Source organism: Manihot esculenta, chromosome 7 (assembly GCF_001659605.2).
Source record: "Manihot esculenta cultivar AM560-2 chromosome 7, M.esculenta_v8, whole genome shotgun sequence".
Lineage (NCBI taxonomy): Eukaryota > Viridiplantae > Streptophyta > Magnoliopsida > Malpighiales > Euphorbiaceae > Manihot > Manihot esculenta.
This window is the reverse complement of record NC_035167.2, coordinates 15,097,296-15,108,745: the sequence shown is the minus strand read 5'-3', so window position 1 is coordinate 15,108,745 and position 11,450 is coordinate 15,097,296. Positions and strand designations below refer to the sequence as shown.

Below are 11,450 nucleotides of genomic sequence, written 5' to 3'. Positions count from 1 at the left end.
TTGTAATATTTTTTAAAAAAAATTATAATATTCATTATTATATTACAAAAATCATGTATATGTATGAAAAAAATATATATTTAAATTTTTAATTTATAATAAATTAATATTTATTTTATTAATATAATAAATTGATATATATCATTATTAGTCATTTTACACACAAACAATAATAATTATATATAATTTATTAAATGTGTAAATTATATTAGTAGAATTAGCTCTCAACTACCATTACAATCAGTTATAAGTTATTAGCTATCAGCTATATTTAACAATTAAACCCAACAGATTTTAGCCGGAGGTCTGGCTATTTAGAGCATGACCATTCAACCAAGCAGTTAATTTTTTTTTTTATTTTTTTTACTTTAATCTCCTGAAATAAAAATTTAATCCTAATTGCTTATGGGGTTTAGTTTTATTTCCATTGGCTTCACGGAGAGTTTGCATGTTGAAGTTGTCACCCTTTGCAATAGGAATGGGGTATTGACACAAAGAAAAAGGGTTGAATGCAAGCATTTTGTGTTCCTTACTTAATTATTAATCCATGCTACCTATATATTCTAGTGCGCTAGGTAGGAGAGGGAGGCAAGAACTACATTGCTATATTTGAATCAGTTTAACTCAATGCTTGCTTTTTCTTCCACCTATGACAAAAGAGATTTAGTTGTCCAATTGGATTTTCAACTAGTTTGGTTATCGAGAGATGCACACATTTATGTTTTCAACTACGACAATGTGCCATTTCAGTTTCTAGCCGTATAGACAGTTATTTGGTTACTTACCCTAAAGCACAGCAGTTGTAGGAGCTTGACTATACCCTATCCATTTCGTTATTTGAAGATGTTGTTTATGCAAGTGTGAGGCCTTTTTCTCAGAAATGGCAGCAACGTTTTTCCCTGTGGTGTGATGAAGGAGGGTCGATGCTCTCAACGACATGCTCCTCTCTCTCTTGTGTGCCTTGGATTTTGATAGTCGTGGGTCAAATTATGTACTTTGAATTATAGAACTTTGTTCTTTTGAATCATGTAGGCCGGGGGAGTGGGTTGGTATGTAAAGCTCAAGTTTCTTGTACCCAAATTCAAGTAATAAAGTCTAGTTACTGTAGCTCTTGATATGTATACTCACTCATAGTTTGAGGACCTGTCTCTGCCAAGGTGGGAACTTCCAACGCCTTTATAAAGACTTTCAAAATTAATTTCAGTGCAACTACTGATAATGGTTCAAGATGAGGTGCAACGGCTGCCACTCTGAGGGATCATAATCGAAAGATTATTGACCAGAAGTGTTCCATCTCTCATAACATATCAAATTCTCTTATCACAGAGAGCATAGCCTGTTGAGAAGTAATTTTTTTAATATGTAGTAACAAGCTATGAAATTTATCTCCTTTGTATGGGTTAGACACACTGCAAATGTGGTTTTTCATGTGCTAGCTAGAGAAGTTTCAAGAAATTGAAATTTTACTATCAGTTAAACTATTCAAATTTTATTTGTTAGAGACAATTTTGGTACCTAACTATTACTCTGGAAAAAAAAAATTCTAAATGCTGTTGAAGAAAAAAGTCATTAACTTGAGTGTATCTTAGATTTTAAAAACGATTATCAACTTTAAAATTTTATTTTAAAAATATTTATAAAATAAAATTAATATAAAACGAATCAATTTAAAACAAATTAATGAAAACTTCAATTGGAACGGCACGTATTAATAAAGAAAAATCCATATATTTAGAGAAACTTCATATTAAGTTATTGGGCTAAAACCAGAGGTCAAATGGGGCCTAACTTTCTTGAACAACGTCGACATATCTAAGCCCCTTAAAAGATGGACCCACCTCATCAGACGGTACGGATGAAACCGCTTAGTTTCGAAACTCGAACAAACAAGCCCAAACAATCACCCAAATCAACTCACCCTTCTTTCCCCACACTTCACTGCTTTGCCCCACTTGCAATCTTTACCAAATATGCAGACGCTACTCCAGCCAGCCATTCGCTCTGCCGCGGCGGCGGCAGCAGCAGCAGCTACGGCTGTGAGGGTAGGTCCAACGCTTCCTCTCCTCCAACGCCACCGAATAACAAATAACCGACCACTTTATCCTTCTAATTGTCCGCGAAAATTCACGCAATTAATCTCATTCCCTTGCGCTTCATTGTCTTATGATCCTCTAAATAGCAGATATTCGAAGCTCTCTTTCATCAAAACAAACGCTTCTTCTCCAGTTTCTCCCGCTTTTACTCCGTCAAACGACGAGGCGGAGAGGGCCAAGCTCGCTCAGGTCCTCTAATTATCTCGAATTTGATTGTGAATTATTTTGTACATTCTCTGGATTGGTGCGGATTGTGATTTTGCGTTGTGTGTAGGTTGCAAAGAGATTGGAGAGTACCTCCAAGTATTTCAAGCGGCTAGGTAGTTTAGGGTTTTGGGGGCAACTAATATGCACAGTGGTAGCAGCTGTGATTCTTTCATTTTCTGTTGTGATCACTGGGAAGATCTCGTCCCCCGCTACTTTTTATGCTACTGCTGGGGGGATCGCAGCTGCATTCATTTCCGTGTTTTGGTCATTTGGGTATATTAGGCTTTCTGAGAAGCTCCGGAAAACTGCTAATGACCCTTCCAAGGTATTGTAATTGTCTGGAATATCCTATAATTGGTATACGTTAATGTGGAAACAATGCATTTTGGTATTCCTAAATGTTTTGTTTAAGTGAAATTTATTAAGAATTTGCGCAAGTCTCTGCAAGTTTTGGGGGAATTGTTTTCTATTTTAACAGTAGTTTGACCTTTTTTTAATCATAGGAAGATGTCTCTTTTCCTCGAAATGCAATCAGAACCTCAGTGCTAAATAGAAACTTATTCTTAGTTTTATAAATTCATGGTATTATTTAATTCCTGTCAGCTGGTTTTTTACTAGGGAGATAGGAAGTGAGTAAGATGCATTATTTTATGGAAACTAGGCGATAGACATACGCTTTGCCATAATTACAAGAAAGAAAGAAAGAGGAGTTGGTAAACAGGTCTTACTAAGTTATGATTTTTCATTATGAAATGATTTTTTAAAAAAAATTAAGAAAGAAATAAAAGAAAGAGGTAAGACACAAATGCTGGATATGGAACTGAGCTTGTTAACCATATTTATAACATCTTCAATTATCAATTTGCACCTGTTACATTCCAAGGATAATGAGGTTGATTGGCTTATTTGCAAGAATAAGGTGTTTGTTTTAGTTTAAATTGAAGTCTACTGTGTAAGATAGTGTTGAAAAGGCCAGTACAGTTTTTTGTTTGAAGTGAAAATCATTTGAATATTGGGTTGATTGCTAGCTACTAACTTTAATGCTCTTTATATATATATATATACACACACACACACACACACTTTTGCTATTACTGCTACAAGGTACTATTTATGTGTGCACGAATAAATCCCAGCACAATGCTTTAGAACAAGGTTCTTTGAAAAAATTGGAAAATTAATTTTCTTAGGGTTGTGTGAAATTTTAGTTAAAATTTCTGAGTTGATCTAAGAAACTAAATCGTTTGACAAAGCTGCGGCACAGAATTTGTGTCATTGTTGAGGAACATCCAACCAGGCAAGGATTGTCATCACTGTTTTGTCTTGTAAAAGAAGAAGATGATGAACAACCAAAATTGAAAAACATTATTGGCATTTTCAAGAATGATTCTTTTCTCCCGTGCAGCTTGCTAATGATGAGGGATTTTTGAATGCTCTTCTTGAAGTGACTTTTGAATATTATGTTCATTGTGATTTTTTTGCTTGAGCTTTATTTCTTTCTTTTGTATTTCCAAAAAAGAAAAAAAGAAAAAAAAATCCAGTCTTTGTAATTTATGTCTTCTTATTTCATGGGTTTCTTTGGATAACACAAGTAAGATGAAACCCATAATCTAAGAAGGATTTTTATGTGTGAAGATCATGACTCACTGACTTCTTGGGTTCAGTGTTGCGCCGATAGTTATATTGTCTTTGGTTGCTCAAATGTTGATATTCTAAAGGTCACCATACTAAAATACTAAGTAGCTAGCAGGTCTTTAATAAAGTAATTATGCCTTATGTTTCTGGAATTCAGGATATTTCTATGAAGTGCCTGTATTGCAGTAACCTGTAGTATTTAGGTTTCCTTTGACATGAATGGTGTACACTTGCATGCATCATATGGGATTCTCTTATGCTTTTTATTCCATCGACTATTTTTGGTTTCAGGCACCACCTCGAGTTGATGTCGTGAAAAGCTTAAAAAATGGAATAGTAGTGAACCTGTTAGGAATGGGTGCTGCTATTCTTGGCATGCAAGCAACAGTGGGATTGCTGGTTGCAAAGGCTCTAACATCCTCTGTAAACCCTTATTATCAGGGGACCTCTCCTGGCTACAGTCCAGTTCTTGCATTGGACGTATTCTTGGTGCAGGTACTTGTTCCTAAGTAATTCTTTGCTTTATCCCACTGCATCTGTACCAGACACCCAATGAACTATTGGAATGGATATGGGTCTAATCGTCCAAATACAGTGCAAAACTTGCTTGATCTATGGGATGGGGAATAATTTAACGGTAAAGAATTTACTTGGTATTCATTCTATTGGGTTTTATGCAGGCATCCGCAAACACCATCCTTTCTCATTTTCTTGGGCTCGTTTTCTCGCTGGAGCTGTTGCGCTCCGTAACATTGCCAGCTGCAGAGAGCATTCCAATTCCAAGAGTAGCGTAAAATTTCTTGTACCAAATGTCAAATGAAAAACATGATTTTGTAGCCAAACTATTGAACCTTCAACACAAGGTTATGATAAATTTCAGAAAAGTGTGCATTTCTAGAATTTGAGGTGTTGTAAAGCACCATCACATGTGAAAATTTAATTGATTTCCAATATTTGAGTTGGTTTCTTGATGGATAAATTAGAGGTATGTCCAATATATTAGGGCCTGTTTGTTATCCTTGTATCTATTTCGCTTTTTCTGTTATATTATTAGGGACTCTTCATTTGTTCTGTACAAGGAAGCTAATGTCTTTCCCCAGTTTGTTGTGTAAACATTATTTTCACGGTTGCTTCTAAAGCACAATATTACACGCATATGCGTAGAGCATGTGTTATAAGATATATCTAATATGATTTTTAATATCATTTATAAATTTTTTATAAATTTATTTTAAATTTTAAAAATAATCAATTAAACTATATATTCTGTGTTTTAACAGTTGTATTTTAGCGTAGAAAATTCATGTCGTGTGTATATTATGTAATGCAACATAATTGGCAAAAAGTTTTTGTACTTTTCATATTATTATAATTTTATCTTAATACTTTGAAACTAATCAATTAAATTTTATACTTTGGACATTTAATTAATTCTTTCTATCATATTTTTAAAAATATTTTTATCACAACACTATATAACTATGACGCATGGTTCTTGGTTAATTTTTAATTTTTTTTTTAAAAAAATAATTTTAAATCAATTATATATTATATTAAAGATTGTTGAGCATTATGGATTATGGTTACTTAGGCAAACATTGTGCACTTGTTAAATCTTAATCATTCCAAATACAATGGAATTACTGAGGAGATATGGTTAACATCGCTAAATATAAAAAAGTTCATACTTAATTGATAATTTTATAAAATGAGTTAGAATAACAAAATTGGAAAATTACTTAATTTTAGTTATATCAATATATTATATCAGTTCAACCTAAAATAATCTCTTAAATTTTCACTTTTTAAATTAATTCTTAATTTATTTATTGTTTGATATTCAATATTTTATAAAAGTGATTTTAAAAAATGAGAGTTAAAAAATAAATTTAAGAGTTTACTGATATGTGGTATAATTATACAGTATTTTCACTAATATCATAATTTTTTTTTTTAAAGTTGGGTAGATTTGGTTAAATGTTAAGATTATGTTATTTAATTAGTTAATTTTTAAATATATGGTAGAATTATAATGATTTGTTTTTTAGTTTATTAATGATTAAATAGATTATAAGGTATAATTAAAAAAGTTCAAAATATAAAATTTAATTGATTATTTTTAAAATTGAATAGAATTATCAAAATTTACAAACACGAGTTAAATTCACGATCTTTTCTTTTTATTATCTGATGACCGCTAGATTTCTCCACCCCGGTCCAGGGCCTTGACCACAACCTAAAGCCCACAAAGTAAAGGCCCACGTACTTGGTACTCAAAGCAGGCCCGGCTCATCCAACTTTCAAGGCCGGGCTCGACCAAGCTTCCTCACTCAGATCGACCCAGTCCGCACAAAGCAGGCCCTTTTCTCTCTGGCCCAACTCTCGGCCCAACCTAGGATCCAGAATGATACTCACCAGACAGCCTGGCAGATCCGCTCGAACGTACGCACAAGGAGAATCAGAGGCCGTTACGCATGGGGCAGGCGCCTGATACCCTCGTACGTCCGAATCTGTATGGCAGAGACGCGTGGCCCAATCCTGGAGAGGCCTTTACACGTCACCAGCAAGCAAGACGAAATGGATAAAAGGGGAGTCCCCTCCTCAGAAAGTTTAGGCTTTATTCTCTAATACCAAAACCCTTGTAAAACCCTATTCTATTGGATCTCAGATCATCAATTGGCGCCGTCTGTGGGAAACGACGGAGATCTTTTCATCACCGGAGTTTTCACTCTTAAAGAAACCCACTGAGATCCACGATGACTAATCACCAAGAAAGTAACCTTAACGTCCCAAATGACCTAAGCTCTGCCCAAGAGGGGCAACAATTCTCCTTTTCTAGTCCTACAGCATTAAACAACCAAACACCTGTTCCTCTTACTCCCTCGCCAAGTTTGGCAGGGAATACTCCCACTGTTACCTTGTCTAACCAAGATCTTCACAACATGGCTTTCCAGTTACAGAATACTGCCCATTGGTTGGGGCAGATAATGCAACAGAGAGGCCTCAACACCCCAGTAAATACACTCCCGGTTGTAGAAGAACCTCAGACCAATGACCCCCGACCTGCACCTGACCGTCTTCAAACCAGCAGCCGTGATACTGAAGAAAGAGGAAGAAGAGCCGGCGAAGAGGAAGAACCGGAGGCCCGAATCCATGGGAGGAGGGCGAGAGAGATGATAGAAAATGAGGAGGTAGATAACTATTCCGCCGAAATAACCGGATGGACGGGAACTGAAGCAGAAGAGGAGGAGTACCACCTGGAGAAAAAACTCAGCCCAGAAGACGAGAAGGTGGACCAAAAGTTGAAGAAACTGAGAGAACAGCTCCTCGCCGAGCTAGGTAAGAAAGACCAAAGCCAAACCTCTTTGCCTACTTCTTCCCCTTTCTCAAAGTGGGTGCAGCAAGAGACTGTCCCCAAGAAGTTTATGATGCCATCAATGGCGGCTTATGATGGAACTGGTAACCCGAGGGAGCACGTCATGAACTATAAGACCTTCATGGAGTTGCAAACTCTATCTGATGCCTTAATGTGTAAAGTATTCCCAACGACGCTCTCGGGACCAGCGCGGGCGTGGTTCAACAGCCTTGAGGCCGGAAACTTCAAGACGGATGTTGGCTTGGTCCGTAGAGATCAGCCCTTACTGTCTAGAATATCGACCCAGGACAGCTATAAAATCTCAAGCTTTGGCTGACTTCATAGCAGAATGCTCATTCAACGAGGAGCAGGGAGGATCATCCTCAGGGATAGCAGGACAGCAATGTGAGGGGGAGCCTCATCCAGAATTTAACTGGAAGCTGTATGTAGACGGAGCATCAAGCACTGAGGGCAATGGTGCCGGAGTAATGCTTAAGGGGCCAGAGGATTTTAAGGTGTGTTACGCCCTACGTCTAGAGTTCAAAGCCTCGAATAATGTGGCAGAATATGAAGCCCTAATAAATGGGATGTTAGTGGCACTGGAAGTAGGAGTAACCGATCTCGAGATAAACAGCGACTCTCAGCTGGTGATCAACCAAGTAACAGGGATGTATCAGGCTAGAGATCCCCTTATGCAAAGTTACTTGGCTAAAGTAAAAACCTTAGAAGCCGAGCTCACAAGTCGAGAAGTAACCATCAGGTTTCAAAGAATACCCCGAGAGGAAAATGAGGAAGCAGATCTGCTTAGCCGATTATCCAAAGAAGAACTGGAACAGCTTCCCGATGAAGTGTACATACAATAGGTCCATACACCTGCTTTTAATAAAACTAACACGATACTGCAGGTAGAACAAAACCCAACTTGGATGACCCCATACCTGAGATACTTGGAAAAGGGCGAGCTCCCCGAAGATAAAGATGAAGCCAGAAAGATAGCAGCTCGTGCCGCCAACTACCAAGCAATAAGGGGGACCTTATACAGAAAAGGAAAATCCAGTCCATGGCTCCGATGTGTGAGCCCGGAAGAGGCTACAAAGGTAATGGAAGAGATACATAGAGGCCTATGTGGAGCCCACGAAGGAGCAGGAACATTAGCCAACAAAGTATTCAGGCAAGAATACTATTGGCCCACTGTTAAAAAAGAAGCAGAAGAGTTTGTCCGGAAGTGCGACGTATGTCAGAGATTTGCTAATGCCATCAGAACCCCTGCCACTCCTCAAGCAAGCATATCCAGTCCATGGCCTTTCTCACAATGGGGAATCGATATCCTGGGACCGTTCCCCAAGACTACGGGGCAAAGGAAATTCGTGGTGGTGGCTGTAGAATACTTTTCAAAATGGCCAGAGGCAGAAGCAATAGCCACAATCACAGCTTGCAAGATGATAGATTTCGTGTGGGGGCATATCATCTGTAGATTCGGCATACCTAGAGTGCTTATCTCAGACAATGGCAGACAATTTGACTGCAGTACCTTCAGAGCCTTCACAACGAACATGGGCATATGGCACAAATTCTCCTCTGTGGCCCATCCTCAAACTAATGGCCAAACAGAAGTCACTAACAGAGCTATCCTCCAAGGGTTAAAGAAACGGCTAGATGGCGCAAAGGAGAATTGGGCTGAAGAACTCAACAGTATCCTGTGGGCACTCCGAACCACTCCCAGATCACCCACTAAAGAAACACCCTTTGCACTTGCTTATGGCACAGAGGCCGTAGTCCCAGTTGAGTTGCAGATTCCCACTCACCGAGTCCAATTCGTTAGTGAGAACACTAATGGGGACAAGTTAAGAAGCAACCTAGATGCTCTTGAAGAAGTTAGGGAAGAAGCCCAAATCCGAACTGCTGCTTATCAACAACGGGCAGCACGATATTACAACCAAAAGGTTAGAGAGAGAAGCTTAAAAGTGGGAGACCTGGCCCTAAGAAACTTAGAAGCTACAGGAAAAAGAGCGGCCGCGGGCAAGTTAGCACCGACCTGGGAGGGTCCATTTAGGGTGACAAAAGTGGTCAAGCCAGGGGTATACCAGATCGAAGATATGCAAGGAAACCCTGAGTCCCACGCTTGGAACATCCAGCACTTAAAGAGGTATTTCCCTTAATATATTTGTAAAGAAAAACATTGTATTCTGACACACATGAGTGAATAAAATTGTTTATACAATGTGATTATCTTTGTGAATAATACTCCTCCGTGAAAAAGAACAAATAGGGCTCAGAGAGACCCCTTGAAAAACAAGACCTCAGTTAGACACAAAACCAGCTGAGATGACGAAGCGACAGTAAGGCCAATGTGCCTGAATATTGTGCAAAACCTCAATTAGGTACAAAAAACGATCAGGATCCCGTAAGATCTCCTGAATCAAAAGACAGCCGGCGGGACCCCGAGGTCACCCCGGAACAAAAACGATCAGGATCCCGTAAGATCTCCTGAAGCAAAAGACAGCCAGCGGGGCCCCGAGGTCACCCCGGAACAAAAACGATCAGGATCCCGTAAGATCTCCTGAAGCAAAAAACAGCCGGCGGGCCCCGAGGTCACCCCGGAACAAAAACGATTAGGATCCTGTAAGATCTCCTGAAGCAAAAGACAGCCGGCGGGGCCCCGAGGTCACCCTGGAAAAAAACGATCAGGATCCCGTAAGATCTCCTGAAGCAAAAAACAGCCGGCGGGGCCCCGAGGTCACCCCGGAACAAAAACGATCAGGATCCCGTAAGATCTCCTGAAGCAAAAGACAGCCGGCGGGGCCCCGAGGTCACCCCGGAACAAAAACGATCAGGATCCCGTAAGATCTCCTGAAGCAAAAAACAGCCGGCGGGCCCCGAGGTCACCCCGGAACAAAAATGGCCGGTGAGGACCTTAAAGGACCTCCCGGAGCATGAAGACCGGGATCCCCTAAGAACTCCCGGAAAAACAAAACAAGAACGGTCGGTGAAGGTCCCAAAAACCTCCCGAAGTGAAAATTTCTCATATCATATGCAGGGACAACTTATAAAAATACTGTTCCAACCTCACAAAAAAGAAGGGCCCAAGGCTATCAAGGAAAAATTAGATTCCGACCTCCCGAAGAGGTTCTGACCTCCTGAAGAGGTTCAGGGCATAACAGCTAATAAACGCCGACCTCGAAATGACTGATAATACTTAAAGCCTGGGTAAGAAGAAAAGGCCGAGCTCCCAGTTCGGATAGTCCTGTACCCTAACGCTCGAAGTATAAAGGCCGAGCGAAAAGCCGAGCTCCTTCTATAAAAAGGCTCATAAACGAAGAAACCAGCAGGAAGATAAATGAAAGTAAAAAGGCTATACTCAAAGCCCAAATCAGTTTGTCTGGAACAGACATCCGAAGTCACAACCAAGAAGAAAGGGTTAAAAACAGAAAAACAAACATTTTAGTCGCTATTAAAAGATATGAGACTTGATCTCTCAGACAATTAGCTAAGAATTGAGCTCACAACTTAAGACTGATTCAGTGGGGAAAAAGCTTATGAATAAGAATACGTAGTGTAAATATTACAAGTATGAAAAGCAGAGATAAATATGAAGAACAAGAATAGTTCAAGGAAAAAGGAATCAAAGTTTCATTAAAATAGCTGTTACAATCTATTTTTCAGATGAAGTGGAAGGAAAAATAGTCCTTAAAGGGCTCACATCTGTGAGAACATCCTCGTCTACACTATCTTTATTTACAACTACATCTGGAGGAAGCACGGCCTCCTTTGGATCAAGCCTCTCAACATTAACAACAGGGGCAATCTCTGACTCTAGGTGGGGGTCCTCCTTCTCAGAATTAGGGTCATCTCCCTTTGACCCAAGAACTTCCTCGTCCTCCCCCTCCGGCTCGGATTCTTCTGAAGAAGACACAGATGGCCGGCCTGCGACGCGACAATCCCCTCTGGGCATAAGGAAATCATCTTCCCCATATAACACCGGCTCGCCATCCGAGTCCACTTCGGGCTTACGAAGCTTTTCCAAAGGAATATCAGGAGCGTGTCTAGCTTCCCTTAAACCACGATTGTAACCGGTTACATACATACGAAAGGCTTTCTTAAAAATAGCCGACCCCATCTCAGCGGAAGCTTTATATTCATCAAGATGTGCTTCACAAGCC

General features: G+C 39.5%; 1 protein-coding gene across 1 annotated transcript; it reads left to right on the top strand.

Annotated features, from left to right (window-relative positions):
• Positions 1 to 1,892: 1,892 nt before the first annotated feature.
• LOC110619849 (protein TIC 21, chloroplastic) lies at positions 1,893 to 4,963 on the top strand. Its single transcript, XM_021763418.2, has 4 exons — positions 1,893 to 2,282; positions 2,368 to 2,625; positions 4,227 to 4,430; positions 4,616 to 4,963. The coding sequence occupies exons 1-4, from the start codon at positions 1,971 to 1,973 to the stop codon at positions 4,727 to 4,729; spliced, it is 888 nt and encodes a 295-aa protein (XP_021619110.1). The 5' UTR covers positions 1,893 to 1,970; the 3' UTR covers positions 4,730 to 4,963.
• Positions 4,964 to 11,450: the final 6,487 nt, after the last annotated feature.

Bases quoted from the DNA above. Each gene is read 5' to 3' on its own strand.
- LOC110619849 (XM_021763418.2), top strand. From the start codon at position 1,971: ATGCAGACGCTACTCCAGCCAGCCATTCGCTCTGCCGCGGCGGCGGCA. The intron at 2,283-2,367 runs GTCCTCTAATTA...CGTTGTGTGTAG, and splicing joins AGAGGGCCAAGCTCGCTCAG to GTTGCAAAGAGATTGGAGAG. The intron at 4,431-4,615 runs GTACTTGTTCCT...GGTTTTATGCAG, and splicing joins TGGACGTATTCTTGGTGCAG to GCATCCGCAAACACCATCCT.